General features: G+C 43.8%; 2 protein-coding genes across 2 annotated transcripts in view; one reads left to right on the top strand and one right to left on the bottom strand.

Moving 5' to 3' along the window:
* Window positions 1-8,018, top strand: part of LOC140325346 (myosin-4-like) — a 26,198-nt gene extending 18,180 nt beyond the window's left edge. Inside the window, exons 26-39 of the mRNA XM_072403171.1 lie at window positions 698-824; window positions 913-1,031; window positions 1,107-1,303; window positions 1,439-1,622; window positions 1,697-1,862; window positions 1,943-2,067; window positions 2,646-2,954; window positions 3,142-3,345; window positions 3,798-3,923; window positions 4,182-4,352; window positions 5,566-5,670; window positions 6,009-6,104; window positions 6,186-6,320; window positions 7,998-8,018. Coding sequence (XP_072259272.1) covers window positions 698-824; window positions 913-1,031; window positions 1,107-1,303; window positions 1,439-1,622; window positions 1,697-1,862; window positions 1,943-2,067; window positions 2,646-2,954; window positions 3,142-3,345; window positions 3,798-3,923; window positions 4,182-4,352; window positions 5,566-5,670; window positions 6,009-6,104; window positions 6,186-6,320; window positions 7,998-8,018 — 2,085 coding nt within the window. The remainder of the gene's footprint in view (window positions 1-697; window positions 825-912; window positions 1,032-1,106; window positions 1,304-1,438; window positions 1,623-1,696; window positions 1,863-1,942; window positions 2,068-2,645; window positions 2,955-3,141; window positions 3,346-3,797; window positions 3,924-4,181; window positions 4,353-5,565; window positions 5,671-6,008; window positions 6,105-6,185; window positions 6,321-7,997) is intronic.
* Window positions 8,019-11,655: 3,637 nt separating this feature from the next.
* Window positions 11,656-23,576, bottom strand: LOC140325432 (myosin-1B). The gene is made up of 40 exons (XM_072403262.1): window positions 23,522-23,576; window positions 22,632-22,845; window positions 22,411-22,554; window positions 22,175-22,331; window positions 21,792-21,819; window positions 21,579-21,696; window positions 21,396-21,488; window positions 21,247-21,310; window positions 20,417-20,515; window positions 20,231-20,334; window positions 19,983-20,121; window positions 19,776-19,894; window positions 19,543-19,692; window positions 19,286-19,456; window positions 18,882-19,191; window positions 18,709-18,776; window positions 18,536-18,623; window positions 18,339-18,456; window positions 18,094-18,217; window positions 17,873-18,009; window positions 17,532-17,787; window positions 17,189-17,431; window positions 16,918-17,094; window positions 16,683-16,828; window positions 16,449-16,539; window positions 15,973-16,362; window positions 15,767-15,893; window positions 15,571-15,689; window positions 14,567-14,763; window positions 14,224-14,407; window positions 13,963-14,128; window positions 13,681-13,805; window positions 13,286-13,594; window positions 13,001-13,204; window positions 12,791-12,916; window positions 12,523-12,693; window positions 12,336-12,440; window positions 12,170-12,265; window positions 11,945-12,076; window positions 11,656-11,799 (listed from the first exon to the last, which is right to left on the bottom strand). The coding sequence occupies exons 2-40, from the start codon at window positions 22,830-22,832 to the stop codon at window positions 11,785-11,787; spliced, it is 5,811 nt and encodes a 1,936-aa protein (XP_072259363.1). The 5' UTR covers window positions 22,833-22,845; window positions 23,522-23,576; the 3' UTR covers window positions 11,656-11,784.
* Between the last annotated feature and the right edge of the window lie 404 nt (window positions 23,577-23,980).

Genomic DNA, 23,980 nt, shown 5'->3' with positions numbered 1-23,980 from the left:
ATTGGTGAGGTCAGGTGCTGATGGTGGGGATTTGCCCCCTATTGGTGAGGTCAGGTGCTGATGGTGGGGATTTGCCCCCATTGGTGAGGTCAGGTGCTGATGGTGGGGATTTGCACCCTGTTGGTGAGGTCAGGTGCTTTTTGATGAGAAGACCTGGCTCACCATTCCTATTTACCCCAATGGTGTTCAGTAGGGATGAGGTCAGGGCTCTGTGCAGGACACTGGAGTTCCTCCACACCAAACTGGTGACCCCATGTCTTTATGGAGGAGGCTTTGTACCCCGGGGCACAGCCATAGGGGAGGGGGCAGAAAAGGGTCTTCACCAAACTGTGACTACAAGGCTGGAAGAGCACATATGTCTACAATATCTTTGTATGATGGGGAATTAATATTAGGAAACACCTCAATGTAATTATTGAGTGAGGGGGTCACATACTTTGGGCCACATAATGCAGATCATTACAATAAACAGATAAATACCCCAATAGAACAGCTGGAGGAGCGATATGACAGATATTCTTTATGTATTCTTTACATATACACCAACCAATAGCTGAGTAACGGGAAATTGTTTCTACTTAGCGTGAGTCTAATGCTTGGCATTGCATGTCAGATATTGCTTTCAATGTTGGAATGTTTTATAACTTCTAATATACAAAGTCATGGCCAAGCTGCTAATTAATATTTATTCATTTAGGCCAACCTGGAAAAGATGTGTCGGGTGCTGGAGGACCAACTCTCTGAGATGAAGACTCAGAATGAAGAGAACATTCGGCTTATAAATGATCTCACCGCCCAGAAGGCTCGCCTGCAGAATGAACACGGTTTGTCCGTTATACTATGAAGGAGAAATAAGAAGTTTATTCTTTGGAAGGTAATTTTCCATTTTCTTATCCTATGATATAAAACTAGGTGAACTGACTCACGTGGTGGAAGAGAGAGAAGCTTTGATTTCTCAGCTGACTCGGGGCAAAATGACTTTTACTCAGCAGATTGAGGACCTGAGAAGACTTCTGGAGGATGAGACAAAGGTAACACACCGTGGCCACCCAACAACGGGAAATCAAATGTTTCTTTTCACCATAATCCTTATTTTCCTTGTCCAGGCTAAGAGTGCCCTTGCCCATGCACTCCAATCATCTCGCCATGACTGTGACTTATTGCGTGAACAATATGATGAGGAACAAGAGGCCAAGGCAGAGTTGCAGCGCACGTTATCGAAGGCCAATAATGAGGTTGCATCGTGGAGAACCAAATATGAGACAGACGCCATCCAGCGTACAGAGGAGCTAGAGGAGGCCAAGTGAGTAAGAAGAGAAAACATTGACAATTACGTCTGAAATACAATGTAACTGATAAATGAATGAAATAAATACTCTACCTGCTTCTCCTAATTAGAAATGCTTTTGAGTTACCGTGTGATTCTTTTATAACTTAGGAAAAAGCTTGCTCAGCGTCTACAGGAAGCAGAGGAACAGGTTGGAGCTCTCAATTCTAAATGTTCATCCCTGGAGAAGACCAAGCAGAGGTTGCAAATGGAAGTGGACGACCTCATGATTGAGGTGGAAAGGTCAAACGCAGCGGCGGCAGCTCTGGACAAAAAGCAAAGGAACTTTGATCGGGTTAGTTCTAATATTGCTGCTTTGATGACCTTGTAATGGATTGCTGGAAAGTAATGGCGGCTTCTCTGCTCCAGGTTATAGGTGAGTGGAAGCAGAAGTGTGAGGAATGTCAGACGGAGCTGGAGCTCTCTCAGAAGGAATCCAGAAGTCTGAGCACAGAACTTTTCAAGCTACGCAATGCCTATGAGATGGTCCTGGATCAGCTAGAGACGGTAAAACGAGAGAACAAAAATCTCCAACGTACGTTAAATTCAGTTCAATAAATCCCTCAGCCAATAGATAATGGTGGAGGCTGTATTAATCTTCTCTCATCCCTACAGAGGAAATATCAGATCTCACCGATCAGATTGGAGAGACGGCAAAGAGTGTCAGTGAGCTGGAGAAAGCTAAGAAACAGGTGGAGCAAGAAAAAGCCGACCTGGTGTCCGCCCTCGAGGAGGCTGAGGTATGAATGATATATGTATATAAAATATTAATACGTTCCAGCTCCGAGGTACAAATACTTTTCATAGACCATCCAATATTGCCATAGACGGAGGTCATGCAGCCCAGAATCATCCATCGTGTGTACTGTGCACTGCTGAGGTGGCAATTTCACCCGACTCCATCACAAATGTAGGAAATTAATGGATAATCCAATTATTAGTGTTATACACTTGCATTATGTGCCAGACAAAGACTTTGCATTAACACCAATGAGAGATCTTGTGATGGGCACCCCCCCCCCCCCCCCCCCCAGAGGGTACATAAAGTTGCACGAGAATTACAGGAAACGTTTTTGATACAACTATTGAAATTGTCCACCTTACTGCTATAGGAGATTTTGAGATTATCCCAGCCAGTGGGTATTTTTATATGTCTATTGTCTATTTATAGGATGTATATGACCCCCACAATGTACACCAACCCATGGCAGGAAAATCTTAATTCCTTGATAATCAATACAGATGGATGAGTTATCATGTTGTTCCTGTATTATCCAGATCTCTATGGATATAACAACACAATAAATTCTCTCTTCAGGGGAGTCTGGAACATGAAGAGGCCAAAATACTTCGTATCCAGCTAGAACTGAACCAGGTTAAGTCAGAGGTGGACAGGAAAGTTGCTGAGAAGGACGAAGAGATTGACCAGCTGAAGAGGAACAGCCAAAGGATCATCGACACCTTGAATAGCACTCTGGAGTCCGAGGTCAGGAGCAGAAATGATGCTCTGAGAGCCAAAAAGAAGATGGAAGGAGACCTCAATGAGATGGAACTGCAACTAGGCCATGCCAACCGACAGGTGGCTGAGAGTCAAAGGCAGCTGAAGAACCTGCAGGCCCAACTCAAGGTCAGTGGTATTGGCCAAGCCTGGTTTCTGTACAATGTAAGGAGATTTTAGAGCAATGTGCAAGGTGACATATTGTATGTAACATGTTCTATGTGATCAGAGGTCCAATGTCCACCTTGGCACTTTTATTGTGCAGCCAATCACTGTAGAGTATTTTATTTTGGGTAACAAAGTGCTCCTTTGGCAGGACCTGCAAATACAAAATGACGATCTGGCCCGTGCCAGCGAGGACCTCAAAGAGCACCTGGCACTGGCCGAACGCAGGAATGGACTACAGGAGACAGAAATTGAAGAGCTACGAAATGCTCTGGAACAGACGGAGAAAGTTAGAAAACTGGCAGAACAGGAACTGCTGGATGTCACTGAAAGAGTGCAGCTCCTACACAGCCAGGTACAGCCACCAGGGGCCATGGCTGGGCAGATATAGACCTTGCTAGACTTGGTAGGCCATGAGGATGTTTGGAAGAAACATGACATGGTTTGGGGAAAATGGTTTAGACATCATAAGTGACTTTCCCACCTCAATCTCCTAATGAATAATAGTTACTGGAAAGGGAAGGGGCGCCGTGGTATCTGCACCCTCCAGGTATTACATACAGACCCCAACTATAAGAATGGTGACAAAAGTTGCACAGTGAGGTTAAATATTTCACACATCAGACTCTGCCTTCTCTGTGATCTGCCCCATGTTGTGGTATTTATTCCCTTCTATTATATCCACCCAATTATTGAAGCGTTCACTTCCTTTTCCAGTCCGGATAATATGGCTGACATAGTCAGTCACAGATATTTGTCTCTTGCAGCTCTCCAGTAATTTTATCTTCATCTGTCTAAAATATTCAGAACACGGGACTGATCAATGCCAAGAAGAAACTGGAAAGTGATGTCAGTCAGCTCCAGGGTGAGGTGGAGGATGCCGTCCAGGAAATGAGAAATGCAGAAGAGAAAGCTAAGAAAGCCATCATGGATGTAAGATATTGTAACTTTCTCCTTTGATTTATACGTATGTGTCCGGCTATGAACCAAAAATGTAATCCTCGCATTCCAAACCTTCATCCATATAACCAGTGCGGTGCCTGTACCCAATACATGGAAAGAATGCACACATGATGTAGTGACAACTTCATTGTAATCTTTTATCCTGGAGGTCCTCTACCCATAATAATTATCATTGGTCTTCCTATTGTAAGAAATGTTTATATAATGTTATTCTGCTGTTGCCTTCAGGCGGCCATGATGGCTGAGGAGCTGAAGAAAGAGCAGGACACCAGCGCTCACCTGGAGGGGATGAAGAAGAACATGGAACAGACAGTGAAGGACCTTCAAAATCGACTTGATGAAGCCGAGCAATTGGCATTGAAAGGTGGAAAGAAGCAGCTCCAGAAACTGGAGGCCCGGGTGAGTGAACGGCATCCAAATAAACTGATTTATAAGTAGTGAGATGTATTACTTGTATGGGTTCTCCATGGCAATTTCTTCATATTATTCGAAGTGAAAAGATTTCCAGAAATCCCACAAAGCTTCAGATTTTCACTGTGAGGAACTCCTCCCATAATCCTCTATGTGCTCCTCAGGCTTCCTCCTCCCATAATCCTCTATATGCTCCTCAGACTTCCTCCTCCCATAATCCTCTATGTGTTCCTCAGGCTTCCTCCTCCCATAATCCTCTATGTGTTCCTCAGGCTTCCTCCCCCCATAATTCTCTATGTGCTCCCCAGACTTCCTCCCCCCATAATTCTCTATGTGCTCCTCAGGCTTCCTCCTCCAGTAATTCTCTATGTGCTCCTCAGGCTTCCTTCTCCAGTATATCTCTATGTGCTCCTCAGGCTTCCTCCTCCAAGAATCTTCTATGTGCTCCTCAGACTTCCTCCTCCCATAATTCGCTATGTGCTCCTCAGACTTCCTCCTCCCATAATCCTCTATGTGTTCCTCAGGCTTCCTCCTCCAGTATATCTCTATGTGCTCCTCAGGCTTCCTCCTCCAAGAATCTTCTATGTGCTCCTCAGACTTCCTCCTCCCATATTCCTCTATGTGCTCCTCAGACTTCCTCCTCCCATAATCCTCTATGTGCTCCTCAGCCTTCCTCCTCCCATAATCCTCTATGTGCTCCTCAGGCTTCCTCCTCCAGTATATCTCTATGTGCTCCTCAGGCTTCCTCCTCCAAGAATCCTCTATGTGCTCCTCAGGCTTTCCAACGACTTTCCTCGTTCGTCGGCGTCGTTGGTTACTTTTTTTACGAACGATTTTTGCCCAATCGATCGTTCGTCGTTCGTTCGTCGTTCATTTTGAACGATAAAAATTGGAAGTGTGTACGCAGCTTAACAGTGATGTGGTAAGAATTTACTTCCGGAGATTCTTATCTTCTGCAAATAAATCTTAATGGAAGAAGATCCAATACATTTCTTAAAATGGGGAAAAAATTCAAAGTGGCATACTTTGTCATTTAGCCAATGAATGATCAGCAAAGATGTGATTCTGTAATATTTGGGTCATTGTGAGTTCTATTGGAACTCTCTCCAGTCCTGGATCTGGCCGAATCTCAGCTTCCCTAACCTGTGTCTACAAATATAACACTGAATGTTTTGTGATACAAACTTTGTGACTCTTGCAGGTTCGTGAGCTGGAAAATGAACTGGAGGCAGAACAGAAGCAGAGCAGCGAAAACACAAAGTCATACAGGAAGGTGGAGCGAAAACTGAAAGAAGTTCTTTATCAGGTATGACAGCCGGTCCACCAATAGATCTCCACCTTCTCTCTATAGGTACACACTTGTACTATCCTCCAATCATACAATGGGTAGAAGTCGGGGTAATATTTCGAAGTGTCCTTCCACCTTGTTCTCCATTTTTATGACTAATGGTGGCCAGATTCAGCTGCTGACATCAATATGTATGTTGTTCCAGCACATCATCTGATCTCCAGCTCTTCTCTCCAGTGTCCCCATGATCTCTTATGATACTTCCTGGTGTCATTTATTCTCCAGCATTGTGTTCATTATATGATGACAGAAGGTTCAGACATCTTTATTATTTCACATTTTATTCCCTCTTACAGTCAGAAGAAGACAGGAAGAACGTTGTTGGCCTACAGGACCTGGTGGATAAGCTGCAGATGAAGGTGAAATCCTACAAGAGGCAGTCGGAGGAATCTGTAAGTAATGACCCATTAGATAAATTCCTGGACCAATGACCAGGGACAACCTAAACATCAAATCATTCCTTCTGTTATCAGGAGGAACAAACCAATGTCCACCTGTCAAAACTCAGGAAACTACAGCATGAGCTGGACGAAGCCGAGGAAAGGGCCGACATCGCTGAATCTCAACTTAACAAACTCCGAACCAGGAGCCGCGACTTTGGTGGGAAGGTGAGCAAATAGCCAAGGAAATGTCCACCCGGGTGAATCTTGGCTGTCCATATGAATGTAGGAATTCTGTATCCTCTGTGATATGGAGGGGGACTTATAATTCCTCATCCACGTTAGGCAGATAATAGCACAGAGCATCCAGTGCTCACCTTATTGCCAGACATTCCCACCACAGCAAACTTCTTCTTCGCAGTCATTAGGTTGCAGGAACGCCCAGACCAGGAGGTAGGGCCAGTTTTGGATTGCCTTGATCTTATTACCTTGGGGCTTCACCAACCCTCCACCCACAATGTACCCAAAATACTTGGCTTCTTCCATCCTAATGGCGCATTTCTCTGGGTTAACCATAAAACCCCTTTCCATAACGCATCCAACACTCTCTGAACCTTTGGTAGGTGGGACTCCACCAGTCCATGCTGAAGATGACAATATCATCCAAATAGACTTAGGCGTATCTCTGATGTGGACGCAGGAGATCATCTATTACCCTCTGAGATCATCTATTACCCTCTGAGATCATCTCTTACCCCCTGAGATCATCTCTTACCCCCTGAGATCATCTCTTACCCTCTGAGATCATCTCTTACCCTTTACCCCCTGAGATCATCTATTACCCTCTGAGATCATCTCTTACCCTCTGAGATCATCTCTTACCCTCTGAGATCATCTCTTACCCTCTGAGATCATCTATTACCCTCTGAGATCATCTCTTACCCTCTGAGATCATCTCTTACCCTCTGAGATCATCTATTACCCTCTGAGATAATCTATTACCCTCCGAGATCATCTATTACCCTCTGAGAGCTAGCCGGAGCACTTTTTTAGCAACAAATGGCATCCCTGGAAGGCGATGCAGGATTACTTGTTGGGTGGAGTCCAAGTGTCCCCCCGGCTTCACTAGAGCACCCCGAAAGGGATGGTGACCCTAATGGCCACTGGGCTGCATCGCTGCAGGGAGAACACCAGGTCACCAGACCTGAGCAGAACAGAAGGAGTAGGATGAAAGCGAGAGGCAAAGTCTAGGCAAAATGAGATCAGAGCAGGCAGCACACAAGTGTAGTCAAAGTCAGGCACAGGTCAGGCACAGGTAAGGAATTTAATATGGCAGAGTTTACAGGGCAAATCAGGTAACAAGGGTGAGGTTCCAGCAACCAGAGCCTGGAATCAGGGGGTATAAATAAGACCAGCAGCCAATAGCAGGACAAGATTGGAACCAGGATCTATTCTGCTCATTGGCTGTAGCACAGCCCCAGCGTAATTGCAGGCCTAGACGGTGTGCTCCCATTATATATTATATACTCTCCACACCGACTCGTGGTTCCCTATACACCTGGACCATGGCAGATTTCAGTTACAAGGTTCCAGCAAATTTACACAATAAACCTGTTAGGGCTTCCGTTTCCCCAGCGGATGAACCTTGTTCTTTGTGTCACCAACCTTTGCAACCACCTCAGAAGGTCCCTGTCAGGTTCTGTATGATGGCAAAATGGTACGGGACACATGGATGAATCATTACAACACAACCATCGTCACAACGCCAGCATTAGGCATAACTCTATCACCCAGAAGCAGAACCAATAATCATTGTATTATATCTGAGAATGGTTGTTGCACCTATGTCAGTATAAGCAGCATGTTGCTAGTATTTCAGGAATGATTTATCTCTCTTTTCTGCAGGTGAAGGAAGGAGATATCTGAAATGTGGCTCCTCCATGATGCTTCCTGCATGGTAGACAATAAAGTAGTGTTGCCAGTAGAAGTTTCTGTGTTTTCCTTTCTTCCCGTCTCAGTTTCCACACACAGCTTCCTTCTCAGCTTACCTCTCCGTGTCACCTTCACACAAATATCACATTCACTGGACTCGTCTGGTTGTGTACAGATATTTTGTATCTGAAGGGTGAAACTTCTTTTACTCCACCAGACTGGTCCAGGTGAATGTGCCAAATACAAGAGGAACCTCATGAGAGGAATTACCCCTCCGCCCCGACTATTCTGACCCTTCTTCTTCAGAGCAGGGTAATTTGTGTTGTTTGCACCCCACTGGGGAGATTTCCCTGAACTGCCCCCCCCCCCCCCCCCCCCCCCCACCCCAACAACAAAACAGGAAGTCTGTACACAATCTCCCCAATGGAGGATTTCTCACTTATTGCTGTGAATGTTGGATTTTCCCCTCACTGATTTTGTGGTGGCAGACAAAGGCGGTGAATCCCCAGCAATAAATAAGAATTCCGCACTTTATCCAAAAACTTAAACACAGCAACTCGGCCTCTGCATGGCCTAGGAGGCATCCATGGCGTACAAAACCCATTTCACCGGGCCCCGTCACTGATTGCTGGGACCGATAATCAGAAGATTGGCCGTGGATTTGTATCAGTAAATCTCCATGAAAAGTGTAAATGTGGAGAGGAGCCATCAGGATATGAGAAGGCCGGAGGAAGAAATCAGCAATAAATGATCTAATAATAATAATAATAATAATAATAATAATCTGAGAGCCGGGCAGAGCAGCTGCAAGAGGAGCCGCTGGTGAAATGTGAGAGCGGTCAGCTAAGGACACGGTGCCTGCTGGGTGTCAGGACGGGGGTATGGGGGGAGGGCAAGGTACAGGATCCAGGAACATCCAGGAATATCCAGGGAACACAAAATGTACACACTACAACAAGACTACAACGAGACTACAACAACACTACAACAAACAACATTACTACAACAACACTACAACAAGACTACAACGAGACTACAACAACTCTACAACAACACTACAACATTACTACAACAACACTACAACAACACTACAACAACACTTACAGGCAGCTGCCTGGGGCGCTGGGATCAGAGGGGGCACCAAGCCTGAATATTCTTTCCTTCATGTATATAAAGGTTCCCGTTACATCCATCCTTTCCCTCTTTCCATCCATATTGTGAAGGATTAGCTTCAAATGCTCTCGCTGCAAAAAGATATTTCAGGCTTCACAAAAACAGCACAAAAAAACAACTTCCAGGGTTTTCCCTCGCAGGGGTCAGCGTCATTACAGCAAAGCCTCCTGTCTTTCTCTGTGGGTCACATGGGGCCAAACATTGGGAGACCTCCTGGGCTCCTCCATCATACCAACCACACACAGCCTGTACCCCCCAGCCGGACACACACGCTCAGGTGCTCCAAAACCATCTTCAATTTCTGGCTTGACAAAAAAAGTGCCTGGCCCAGGACAGCCTGGATCCCAATTAAAGAACCACAAATCTGCAGCAATGCAGTTATTAATGGCCATATCGTGGCCCTTTAATTCTGCATGAATGGGCAGGACAGCAATGGGCCCAGGGATAGGGAGGACAGCAATGAGCCCAGGGATGGGGAGGAAACCAATAAACCCAGGAATGGGGAGGACACCAACGAGCCCAGGGATGGGGAGGACACCAATGGGTCCAAGGATGGGGAGGACATCAATGGGCCCAGGAATGTGGAGGACACCAAAGAGCCCAGGGATGGGGAGGAAACCAATAAACCGAGGAATCGGGAGGACACCAAAGAGCCCAGGGATGGGGGAGGACAGCAATGAGCCCAGGGATGGGGAGGACAGCAATGAGCCCAGGGATGGGGAGGACAGCAATGGGCCCAGGAATGGGGAGGACAGCAATGAGCCCAGGGATGGGGAGGACAGCGGATGGGGAGGACAGCAATGGGCCCAGGAATGGGGAGGACAGCAATGAGCCCAGGGATGGGGAGGACAGCAATGGGCCCAGGAATGGGGAGGACACCAATGGGCCCAGGAATGGGGAGGACACCAATGGGCCCAGGAATGGGGAGGACACCAATGGGCCCAGGGAGAGCAATGAGTCCAGGGATGGGGAGGACAGCAATGGGCCCAGGGATGGGGAGGAGAGCAATGAGCCCAGGAATGGGAAGGACACCAATAAACCTAGGAATGGGGAGGACACCAATGGGCCCAGGAATAAATGATGAATTATTTTTTAGTCTCTTCAATACAAAATGTTACAGGAACTCCTTTGACCTCAACCAATACACATATGGGAGATTATTCCGCATCCCATTCCAAAACCATGATCATTAAAATGTTGAACCATCATGACCAATAATATGGAGTTGCCCCCCATTGCCATAAATATGTAGTTGCCCCCCCATGGCTATTAATATGGAGATTTGCCCCTCCATATGGCCATTACCATAGCATTGTCTTCCCCTGTGGGAGGGGGTCTGTGAGGAGTTGTTCCCACTTGTAAACTGGCACTGGTGTTGGTGAGGTGACAGGTAGGTGCACCTCACCCCTATCTAGGGGTCCTATTTCCCCGGTTTGTTGCAGGACCCCTGGACATCTATGGATCACTAGGTTCCATTTCTTTATGTGGAGGATTATGAAGCTTTGAGTTGAGATCAGGACTTCGTGCAAGACACCTAAGTTCCTCCCCAACAAACTCTGACCACAAGGTAAACACATGTCATTTTATGTTGAAATATTACCAAGCCCCTTCACCGGGGACACCTGAACTCATCATTTGGAGGATCATCCACACACCTTTCCCCATAAAGGTATGATGATCAGGTCTCTGTATATTATGTATTTGGGTTTTGGTTCAGTTCCTCGGCTGACAAAGGCCAGGAGGTGCCCACGTGACACTCTATGGTTTGTTCCTCTTACATCGGGTATTCAGATACAAGAACCCAATCAATGATAAAGCCGCCATTGTGACTGGTCAGATACTGACTTTTGAATGAGTATAGAAGGAATATGTTTGCAATGTGAGCAGCACTTACCATTACTGTGATAAACTCTACATTTATGTATTAATAATATTTATTTCTTCTGAAGGAAAATGTATTTGTGTGATTGGCGGGAGCTTTTAGGGAAATCTCCTTTGTCCAGCAGTGTGACTATGGTGCATTAAAAAGAAACCCGTGGCCTGGACCCATGAAGTCCCCCATATCATATGGATATATGGATATCCTGTTGGGTGCCTTTATATGGCCAAGGGCTGAAGGAAATCACCTGGGTTAGATTGCAGGCTTGTTAGTTTGGGGTTTCAAGAATTAGAGAGTGAATAATGTTCAGTAAAAGGGATTCTCAGAAGAATTGAAACAGATTAATAATCCTGTACTGGGAATGTGACCAGGTGACTCTGGGGGGACAGAAGACAATTGTGTATAAAATGGGGGTTGTACCTGAGGTGGAGATGTACAGATGATGGGGGGCTTTGCCGACTGGGGTTAGGGGTTCAGGTCATAACTTTAATCCTTATTTTCACCAAATTAGAAATCTCACCCATTTCCCACAATTACACTTTATTTATTTTCTGATTCCCAATGAATGGAAAAGAGACATTTGGATAGTGACTGCGAAACATTTATTTGCAAATAGAGCCTAAGGATTCTATAAAATGGGTTTCATATTTACAAATCCAGCTCATATTTTATGAACATACATTGTAAATATCATCTTCTTCTGTTTCTTTACTCCTCTGCCTTCTGTGGAGAGAGAACAAAGCTATGTTAGTTTCAGATACACAAATAATCACAAAGTTTTTGGTTGTGCTTGTTCTTAGTTCTATGAGAACCCTGTATCTGACTTGCAGTCGGGGTAAATCTTGAATCTTTATAAGACTCTACTTGCCTTGCCAATGTCCCGGCTCTTGGCCCTGAGTTTGTTGACTTGGGACTCTGCAATGTCAGCACGTTCCTCGGCCTCCTCCAACTCATGCTGAGTCTTCCTGAACCTAGACAGATGTACATTGGCTTGTTCCTCCTACAAGGAAAGAAATACAACGTGAGAGGATGAAATATTTCAAGGTAAATGCAGACTAAGAATATATAGAATATCTCTTCCCTAAATACTTACAGATTCCTCAGCTTGTCTCTTGTAGGCTTTGACCTTCAGCTGAAGTTTGTCCACCAGATCCTGAAGCCTGAACACATTCTTCTTGTCCTCCTCAGACTGGAAAGATAAGAAATGTCAGAGATAAGCTATTCCTAGGTTATGTCCATGTCCATGTTGTGTTATTTACCTGGTATGTCAGCTCCTTGACTCTCCTCTCATATTTGCGTACACCTTTGATGGCCTCAGAACCTCTCTTCTGTTCAGCATCAAGCTCATTTTCAAGTTCCCGCACCTGAATAAGGAAAGGATATCATTGCAATATAACAATATGTTAATATTTGTGAAATCTTATCATGATATCAATGTTTGCTTACCCTGTTCTCCAGTTTCTGCAATTGTTTCTTGCCACCTTTCAGTGCCAATTGTTCAGCCTCATCCAGACGATGTTGTAGATCCTTTACAGTCTGTTCCAGGTTCTTCTTCATCCTCTCCAGGTGAGCGCTGGTGTCCTGCTCCTTCTTCAGCTCCTCGGCCATCATGGCAGCCTATAGAAACAAAGAGCATAGGTAGGAAAATTGATTTGATGTATTCAAAAGAGTGATCCATGTATTTCATTCCTATTTACTATCTGTGTGGACTTACATCGGTGATTGCCTTCTTAGCCTTCTCATCGGCATTCCTGGCTTCTTGGACAGCTTCTTCCACCTCACTTTGGAGCTGGGAGACATCAGATTCAAGCTTCTTCTTGGTGTTGATCAGACTAGTGTTCTGTTGAATAAAGATCCCAATAAGTTGTCATATTTCCTAATAAAGCTTTACTTGGCATGGGTTGAACCCTCGCCCTCCAATCACCTGTGTATGTAGAAGTTGGACGCGCTCGGTGACATCCAGCAGCTCTTGCTCAGCCACTTTGCGTCCGCGTTCTGTCTGTTCCAGGGCCGATCTGCTCTCTTCAATTTCTACTTGCAGGAGATTGTTTCTCCTCTCCACAATGGCCAGCTGTTCCTTGAGATCTTCACTCCCTCTAATAGCATCATCAAGATGCAGCTGGGCATCCTAAATAGAAGGAACGCATTGTTGATGTATTGTAAATCTTTATGAAGGATGAATATTAATGAAGCTTTTCCTGATATATACCTTGAGCTGTCCCTGGACGTTCCTGAGCTGTTTCTGGGCCTCGGCTGCCTGGCGGTTTGCATGGCTGAGTTGGATTTCCATCTCATTGAGATCTCCTTCCATCTTCTTCTTCAGTCTCAGGGCGTCATTCCTGCTTCTGATCTCGGCATCCAGAGAACTCTGCATGGATTCCAGGGCCCTCTGGCTGTTCCTCTTCAGCTGATCAATCTCTTCATCCTTCTCAGCAACCTTTCTGTCAACCTCAGACTTCACTTGATTCAACTCAAGTTGTACACGAAGGATCTTGGCTTCTTCATGTTCCAGAGACCCCTAAATGTTATAAATTGTTCAGTATGGAGATCTCTGGACATGAAATCTCAAAGGATATTAATGGATACCAAAATCTATCTACTTACCTCGGCTTCCTCCAGGGCTGATTGCAAGTCGGCCTTCTCCTGCTCAACCTGTTTCTTGGCCTTTTCAATCTCATGGATGCTCTTTCCAGACTCAGCAACTTGTTCTGTCAGGTCTGAGATCTCCTCTACAATTATTAGGAAAAGAGAAGATTTTGTTATTGTGTGGATTATAGAACCTTCAAGCTCTGAATACAAAAAATATTCTGATTAAATGGTCTAAAATATTAAATATTATGTCTGTTGTAAAATGACAAATTACATTAAATATAAAGCGGGACTTACGTTGGAGGTTCTTATTTTCCCTCTTCAGTGTCTCAAGATGATCCAGAGATTCTTCATAGGAGTTCTTGATCTTGAAAACCTCTGTGCTGAGAGCTCTGGATTCTTTCTGGGCAGCTTCCAGTTCAGCTTGGGCTTCCTCATATTTCTGCTTCCATTCAGCCAGAACCTATTTGATGTCAAATAATCGTTTTTATTGTATTGGCACCTAAATATGACATCACCTCTTATGAAATCTTTATTTGTTTCTCTTTTTTAGCTCACCTTGTCAAAGTTCCTCTGCTTCTTATCCAGAGCAGCGCATGCTGAGTTGGAGCGTTCTACATCCACCATCAGATCTTCCACTTCCCCTTGGAGTCTCTGTTTGGTCTTTTCCAGGGAGGCGCATTTGGAGTTCACAGCCTCAATTTGTTCCTCAGCATCTTGGAGGCGCTGGGCCAACTTTTTCCTGGTATGCAAGAAGTTATATTTTATGAAACATCAAATGTTAGAAATATAAAATTGCTTATCTGTGAATGTCAGGAAAAAATATCAAGTTCCATGGGTAGACAGTTAAAGCTTTTATGTGATGTACATTGGAGGCTTTCATTACAAGACCATAACTTACTTGGCCTCTTCCAGTTCCTCTGTCCTCTGAATGGCGTCTGTCTCATACTTTGTCCTCCATTGGGAAACCTCACCGTTGGCCTTGGATAATGAACGTTGGAGCTCTCCCTTGGCTTCCTGTTCCTCTTCATATTGCTCCCTGAGGAGGTCACAGTCATGGCGGGCGGATTGAAGTGCATGGGCGAGGGCGTTTTTGGCCTTGAAAGTAAAGTGAGAATATATAACTGTAGAACAACCTGTTCAGTGTTTTGGCATCCAAATAGCTGTTATAGTGAAGAGATTATAGACACAGACATAAAGTTCAGCTTTTTTACAGGAATTTGTTGTATGTGTTCAGAAATTCTTTGTTCTTCTCGAGCTTGGATAAGAAATACAACCCAAAATTCTGCTTACTTCCCATGCCAAGCCCTGTCCACCATTATTTATTGGCACCAAGATGTTGGTGTTGTAGAAACTTAATTTGGGTTTAGTTGATGGTTATGATGGGAAGGGTTAAGGACAAATGGCAGGTTAAATATTGGGGTTCTCTTTTCACACTGCATGGTCCATGGAGACCATTTAGGAAATACTTTGCCACATAGGCTCTTTATGGTGAGAAATTGTCATCAAGTCACCATGAGCTTGAGGTGAAGATACAATTTTTATAAAGTCACCAAATGTTTCCAGAACTAAACCAGAATGACAATGACACTGAACAACTCTCATTAGGTGCCTGTGGGGGTCTACAAAACAGACATATGATGGAGAGAGGAAGGGGAGACTTGCGATAATAATTACATCATGTCCTATATGTTGGTTGCATTGATAAAGGAACTATTACCAGAATATTTAGGGAATTGTTCCAGAAGAACAAAGTCATCAGTCACTAGAAACAAATTACATGATTTCATTGACTCTGATCCTGGTAATGATATATGTCATATTATATCATGTAATATATATGTAACATGTAATAACATGAATGTGAGATAAAGACTAATATTTATATCTGGGTGGCGGACATACCTTGGTTTCCTCTTCCAGATGCCTCTTCAGCTCCTCAAGTTGTTGTGTGAAAGCTTGTTTTCCTCTGGAGAGCTGAGAGATGAGAGATTCTTTTTCTTCCAGCTGGCGGCCAAATTCACCTAAGAAGAAATGGTGAAATGTGTAAATCTGTTGTCTCCTCCATTTTTTGTTTCATTTTTTGGCATTAACAAATTACCATTTTCTGTTTGAAGACGTGCTTTGTGTGTGTTCAAGTCGTTGATTACTCTAGACTGCTCCTCTTCTTTGCTTTTAATTTCACTGTATTGGTCCTCAAGAGTTCTGCAAACTTTTTCCAAGTTGGCCTACAAAATAAATCAAAGTCATCAGTCTCTGTGTTCTGCATTGCTTGTCCAAAAGTAGTAGAAATGGGATTCTATTTACCTTGGCCTTGGAGACGGACTCCATATTTCCAGCCAGATCATCAATCTCCATCTTCAGCTCACTCTTCTCTTTCTCCAGCTTCTGTTTGACTCTTTGGAGGTTGTCAATCTGTTCTCCAAGTTCAGCCACACTGTCAGCATGCTTCTTCCTGAGAGCTGCAGATGTGGCTTCGTGCTGTAAGGTGGCCTCCTCCAGGTCGCGTCTCATCTTCTGGAATTCTGCTTCACGTTTCTTGTTCATCTCAATCTGAGCAGATGTGGCCCCTCCGGCTTCCTCCAGACGCTCGCTGATCTCTTCCAGTTCCCTGGAGAGGTCTGCGCGTTGTTTCTCAGCCTTGGCACGAGCTGCCCGTTCTGCCTCAATCTCTTCCTCCAGTTCCTCAATGCGGGCCTAAAGTTCACAAAAATTTCCATTTTTTTATTAAATCTTTCACAGTTACACCATGGTGATTGCTCAATCTTTGCTGACAAACCTACCTGAAGCTCCTTAATTTTCTTCTGCAACTGAGCACCCAAAGCCTGTTCATCCTCGATCTTACTCTGGAGCTGGCTGATTTCAAACTCCTTCCTGTAGAGTTAAAAGATTGATAATAAACTTCAGGCCATAAAATGAGGCACAAAGTAGCACTAAATTACAAAATATAAGCAATGAGAGATACACGAGAGAAGCAGCGGGCTCTGTCCCCCACCAGCCTGATCACAATGTCTTACTTTTTGACTTTTTCATCCAGCTGTTGTTTGTCATTCTCCAGGTCCATTGTGGATTCCTGAGCCAACTTTAGATCTCCCTCCAGCTTTCTCTTTGCTCTCTCCAAGTCCATGCGGAGCTTCTTCTCTTGTTCAAGAGATCCCTCCAGCTGCCAGAAAAGCAAAATTGGTCAAATCTGTGACTATAATAATTATTTAGGATCCAAATCTCAGGATATATTTTTATACTTCCACATACATCATCCACTTGCTGCTCCAGCTTGGTCTTGGCCTTGGTCAGGGTGTTGACTTTGTCCTCCTCGGCTTGCAGGTCATCCAGGGTTTGTTGGTGGGCTTCCTGAAGAGCTTTCTTCTCTTTGGTCAGCTTGGCAATGCTCTCATCCAGCACAGCCATCTCCTCTGTAAGGTTTTTCACCTACATTTCAAATAATAATTTAAGTTTGATTGCCCAAGGAACACATTTCAGGAAGTGTAAACTCTCGCTGTTGTGGAGTAGAAAATAGAAATACCTTGTTTTCTGTGGCGTGCTTCTCTTTCTCTACTTTGGCCAGAGTCAGCTCCAGATCATCAATGTCTTTCTTCAGCTCAGAACATTCATCCTCCAGTTTCCTTTTCTTGGCTGTCAGCTCTGCATTGGATTCTTCTTCATCCTCCAGCCTCTCATTCAGCTCCTTGATTTTGGCTTCCATTTGAATCTTGGCTTTGATGAGACCCTCACACCTTTCCTCAGCATCTGCCAGGTTTTCAGATTCCTGTGAAGTGGATTTAATTATAAGTATAAATCTCATAGAATGTTCCTCAGGAAGTATTTTCTGCATATCGGCTCTGATATTATAAATAGGTAACACTCACAGATGTAACTTGGAGCTGCAGGTCGTTCTTCTCTTGAAGGATGGATACCATCTTCTCTTCAAGCTCTTTCCTCTTTGCTTCTGACTTAGCCAGAGCCTCCTTTGTCTTCTCAAACTCTTCCTTCATGTTGGCCATTTCCTTCTCAGATTCGGCGCTCTTCAGCAGAGGTTTGATCTTGAAGTAGAGTTTCATCCATGGCCAATGTTTGACATTCATGAATGATCGGACGTTGTACTGGATGCAGAAGATGGACTCTCTGGCCAAAGAAAAATGCATTATTTACATCAGACTTATGGTTCAAATAATGATAAAGTTAAAAAAGAGCTTAAACTATAAAATACCTCCTCTCCATCATCTTCTTGAACTCGACCCTCATGAGGTATCCTCTGCACATGGCCTGAGTACGAGTGATGAGTTGGGCCAACTTTTCATCTCGCATCTCCTCAAGGACACCCAGAAGACCAGCTTTGAAGAACACCTAGAAATGAAGTCAAATTACATTAAAATACATTGTTTTACTGAAACTATTTATAATCTAACACTCCACAAATTGTGAAAATACCTTGGTGTGCCCAAACTTGTACTGTGTGTGGTCAACATCAATGGATCCAAGAAGTTTCTCAGAAGCCTTCTTGCTGTCAATAAACTGACCTTCTGGGATGGCACTGGCATTCAGGACCCTGTATCTGTATTGAAGAGAAACACTTTTGTAAATAAGGCTAAACAGAGCTTCCTAATGTTATTTTCATGTTTATTGTAATGATATATTAATGCCATGTTTACTCCAAATATCATGCGTGACCATACCGCTGCTTGAAGTCACCATAGAGGATTCTGCTGGGGAAACCTTTCCTGCAAATCCTAATGCCCTCCAGCACACCGTTACACCTGAGCTGGTGCATGACCAAGTGATGATCCATAATACCTAAAGGTAAGATTTTTGATGGTTAAAAAGAATCTATGGTGACATTTTTGAATTGTTAATGACATTTCGTTCAGCTGACCTGGGGTCTTGGTTTCATTGGGGATCAAGCAACGTACAAAGTGAGGGTGAGTGCTCCTCAGGTTTGACATCAGCTTGTTCAGATTCTCCTGTAGATGGATAATAATAATTGCATCATTATATATGAGAAAACACCAATACCTATAAATATTCTATTGTATACAAAATACTTACCCTGAAGAGGGCAGATACAGTCTGGAATGAGGAACCCTTCTTTTTACCACCCTTCTTGCCACCGGCCTCTGAAAGACGAAACACATTTTTAGTAATATACAAAAAGACGGATTTCATGTTCTGTGGTTATTAGGATTTTTTTAGCTCATGCAAGCAATGAAATATTTTAATACCTGCTTCAGAAGCAGAATAGGCTGAATAGAGGAAGGACAGGAGTTTTACAGAAGACTTCTGGTACAGCCCAATGACGGTCTCATTCAGTGGGTCCTTGTTCTTGTCCAGCCAGCCAGAGATGTTATAATCCACGGTACCAGCATAATGGACCAGGGAGAAGTGAGCCTCAGCTTTGCCTTTGCCAGGTTTGGGTTTCTGGAAGTTGTTGGATTTGCCCAGATGTTGGTCGTACAGCTTGTTGGTGAAGGACTGATCTGTCGCCTTGGGGAACATGCACTCCTCTTCCAGGATGGAGAAGATGCCCATTGGCTATGTACAAAAAAGCAATTGTTAGGTAACCTGATACTTCTACAATATAATGCTATTGGTATTCATTGTTTCTGCCGGGTTCCATAATCATTACCTTCTCAATAAGCTCAATGCAGGCAGCCAAGTCCATGCCGAAGTCGATGAACTCCCACTCAATGCCTTCCTTCTTGTACTCCTCTTGTTCCAGCACAAACATATGGTGGTTGAAGAATTGTTGCAGCTTCTCATTGGTGAAGTTGATGCAAAGTTGTTCCAAGCTGTTGTACTGTATGAGAGAAGATCATTTACTGAGTTCAGTTTTCCTAAGTAAAACATTGGTGGAACATTCATGAATCAAGTCATGATACTCACATCAAAGATCTCAAAGCCAGCAATATCCAAGACGCCAATGAAGTGCTGTCTTGGTTGTTTGGTGTCCAGCTGCTGGTTGATACGGAGGACCATCCACAAGAACATCTTCTCATAGACGGACTTGGCCAGGGCACCCACTGAGTTGTACACCTTGTCAAGGTAACAATGATTCAGGTTTAGTATGCGGTAATTTGTCTCCTGATGGTACAAAAATGAATGCAGAATGATCTTACCTGCTGGACAGTTTGACCTTTGGTGACGAATTCATTTCCGACTTTGACCCTGGGGTAGCACAGAGCCTTCAGGAGATCGGCTGAATTTAAGCCCATCAGGTAGGCAGCCTTGTCAGCCACTGCGACATAGAAAGAGCTTTTATTAGAGAGCTGTATGATAACCGTAAGAATATGGAATCTAGGTATTCAGTGCCATATCTGCCTCACCCTCTGTGCCCTCGGGCTCAGCCTGCTCCTCTCTTTGCTTCTGCTTGAACTTCATGTTACCATAATGCATGACGGCACCGGTCAGCTTGTAGATGCCCATCTTCTCATCTGGATTGAAGCCCAGGATGTCAATGGCACTCTTATATAAAAAACAAAAGAGAATGAGCTCAAAGAAATATTAACATAATGATTATTAGTAAAAGAAAAACATATTTTGCTGAAAATATTCCATCAGTTTATGAACTCACATCTGTAGCCATCAGCTCCTCTTGGTCATCAATGCTTGGCACGGTGATCTCACCTTGGCTCACAAATGGGAAGTCGTAGGGATTGGTGGTGATCAAAAGCTGATCTGTGAGCAGAATGGAATTGTGATTTACATTGAAAAGTGTAACAGCTGGGACAAACTTCTGGACGTTCTGTTCATCACTCACCGATCAGCTCCGGCCTCTTGTTGGACATGATCTGGTAGAAGATGTGGTAGCTTCTTTCAGCAGACAGTTGGAATGTTACTCTGGATTTTTCCAGCAGATCTAGGGAAATGAATAGCTCTGATAAGGAAAGTTGGTCAGGAAACACATATCTGATATGTCAAGTATTAAACATATAATATATATTACTTTGCCCCAACCTTGCTCGGCCATGTAGCACAATCATGGCATTTCTACATCTAAGCACTAAGGAGCCGATGTGGGCATCAAATACCACCTGACTGACAGGTAAACCTTCCAGGTATACCAACTAATCCTACCTAAACCTCTGCACATGGCATCCATCAATACTCAGCTTTGTCCGAACATTGGAGCCCACAGTACAGGACTCCACCGGACCATAATTTAAATTATTCTTGCAGGGGAGATGAACTTTGGTTGCAAAGGGAAACAAATTCTCTCACATATTACAACATATGCTACTAAATAGACTAAAAAGGGAATAAATAATCCAATATTTGATCTATGAACATTTTTTTGCATTGAGGGCATCATTTAGATGCTGACACCTGGCATGGACCAAGTGGTGACCCCATGGTCTAGAAATCGCCATGAAACCCTTCCAGGATCAAGCAAAACATAAAATCGTTAGCGATCAGTCAGCAGGCCGGTACATTGATTGCATTGGAGAGAGAGAACAGAACAGAAAAGTAAAAAGTCAGACTGGTGCCGAGTATGGTGTATGAAGGTCTCCCGATTCTCTGACCCTTTCTCTATATTATAATCATTTCTTTATATTATTATTATTATATTATTTCTACCACAAGACTTACATGTCTCAATATCAGCAGAGGACAGTTTTCCTGTGGTCCCAAAGTGGATTCTGATGAATTTACCCTGTTTAGGAGGAAGAAGTCAATCGGTCACCAATAAACATAACAATATATGTAAAATGACATACGGAGAATGAGGACCAACTCACAAAACGAGAGGAGTTGTCATTCCTGACGGTCTTGGCGTTGCCGAAAGCTTCCAGCAGTGGGTTGGCCTGGATGATTTGATCTTCCAGAGTCCCCTATAAAGGTTTAAAACAAATCAAATTCTTGTTCCTTTTTAGTTTTCCATCATTTTGAAAGCTTCAAGACCAAAAAACGAAACCACAAACCTGAATTTTTCCAGAGGCTTGAGGTTCCTCCTTCTTCTTGTCACCAATAGCTGCAATTGTTGCGAAGTATTGGATGACACGTTTTGTGTTGACCGTCTTCCCAGCACCGGATTCTCCACTGGGGGGGAAAAAGGAAAATTTAAATGTATCTGTAAATCTTTACAACATAGGACAACATGTGAATGACACAGAGATTCAAATCTTTAAACTTACGTGATCAGAACAGACTGATTCTCTCGATCTGTTAACATAAAAAGGGGCGAAAAGGGAATATTACAGATTGATTACCTGTGAATGTTACACGGACAGCACAAAAATCTACTCTTCCTAACATTTTACATGGAGAATGCCCAACAACTCAGCATGGGATCTGCAGAAATCCATCATAATATGGGGAATCGATAATGAATATGGTTGGTAATTTGCCACTTCTTAGGGGGCATTCCCATTGGCTGGGATGGTCAGGGTACCATGGGCCATTCAGAAAAAATGTATTTCCTATCAACTTGCCAACATTTTTATGAAATATCCTAATGATTTCCTCAATCTATTGCCCTGCCAGTTACCCTATTATAATTGTGGCAAGTTCCTCTCACCAGTCAGCATGAACTGATAAGCGTTGTCAGAGATGGAGAAGATGTGTGGTGGAGCCTCCTGACGCTTCTTCCCTCTGTACCCAGCAACCACCTCGGGGTTGTACACGGGGAGCCACTTGTAGGGGTTGACGGTGGCACAGAAAAGGCCGGAGTAGGTCTGTGGAGAGCACAGAAAAGGTCAGAATCACCAGGAATGCCCCATGAGGTTAAACATTGAGGTGTCTGGGGGTACTTACGTAGATCATCCAGGCGGCATAACGCTCTTTGAGGTTATACAGGACAGATGGTTCGTTCAGGTGAGTCATCATGGCCATGTCTTCAATCTTGTCGTACTTTGGAGGGTTCATGGGGAAAATTTCATCTTCCTTCACTGTTACAGTCTACAAAAAAAAAATGATTGTGCTATAAAACACCACCGAATGGAAATGTTGGAAATTTCCGATGGTTCCCAACTTACCGTGTTGTCTTCTTTCTTTACGGTGACTTTTCCCCCCTCTCTGCCGGTGACGATGCCTTTCACGTACATCACCTTGGGGTCGATCACATAGACACATGTTTTGGCATCAAAGGGTCGGTTCTGAGCCTCAAGTCTCTCCTTCTCTGATTTACGGAGGTATTGGGCTGCCGGCCCGAAAACAGCCATCTCACCGTCACCCATGGCTGAAGGTTTTCTGTGGGAAGAGAATAAAAGATTTAGCTGGAGACGCGGCCATGACTAGGTTAGTGCAAAACCATTAATGCACCCCATCTCTTTACCCCTCATCTCAAAGACAATTATGTAAATGGGCCACTAATCATATAATCTCATTGTATTCATATAGATTGGGCAGGTGCTACCTCCTACAAATGAATCATTATGTATCCAGACATCTCGGGGCCCCATGGCATCCACATGGTGTGCAATGAGTACAACCATCCCCGGCCTTTAGAATGATCTCCAAATAATGTAATCAGAGCATTGCTAGTCCATACAACCTTCCATGCGCCTACTTTCCAAATATTTAAAAGAGCCATTAGAACTGAACGCTTCAACCTCACCTACCCGTCTTCTTCTGTCTCCTAAACCCTCACTACTTCCCACCATTCCATGTCCCCTCCTATTGTGTGATACTTCCCCCACCTCCTAGATTGTAAGCTCTTGGGGGCAGGGTCCTCTCCTCCTCTGTCACTGCTTGCATCTCTGTTGATTGCAACCCTTATTTATAGTACAGCACTACAGAATATGTTGGTGCTATATACAGTTTGATAATAATGATGCTAGAACGTTCACAAGGCTGCAACCCCCCATATTATCTCCTAAGTTTCCTATAGGGATCATAAAAAATAGTATGGAGCCCATTTACCAACCTTCTGGTGTCCTTCTAAGATGGAAACAAATATTCAGTGGATTTTCAGCTGTGGAAAAAAATGATAAAATGATTGCAATATTTCCCTAGCTTCAAATTGATTCTCCTCTGTATAAGCCGGGCATTTCCCCGATATGTTGGAATGGATATTAATCAGCCTATCACATTATTAAATCTAAATAATCATTTATATCATTTTATGTCTATTTTTATTTACCCCGATGAATATTTTATTTGTCAGTAATAAAAGTCAAATTGTATCCATTGACCCGGATTTATTAAAGCTGGAGGGGATACATTTTCACCAGTGAACCTGGGTGATCCAGCAAACCTGGAATGGCTTTCCTGGTTTACTGGATCATCCAGGTTCACTGATAAAAGCCTTGGAGAGCTTTCATAAATCAGGCTCATTGCAGCAAAATGTATAAAATATCACCTTCCAGTCTGCAAATTCTACAAA

The sequence above is a fragment of the Pyxicephalus adspersus genome, chromosome 3 (assembly GCF_032062135.1).
Source record: "Pyxicephalus adspersus chromosome 3, UCB_Pads_2.0, whole genome shotgun sequence".
NCBI lineage: Eukaryota > Metazoa > Chordata > Amphibia > Anura > Pyxicephalidae > Pyxicephalus > Pyxicephalus adspersus.
The sequence above is the reverse complement of the archived record's forward strand: the minus strand, read 5'-3'. Positions and strand labels throughout refer to the sequence as shown.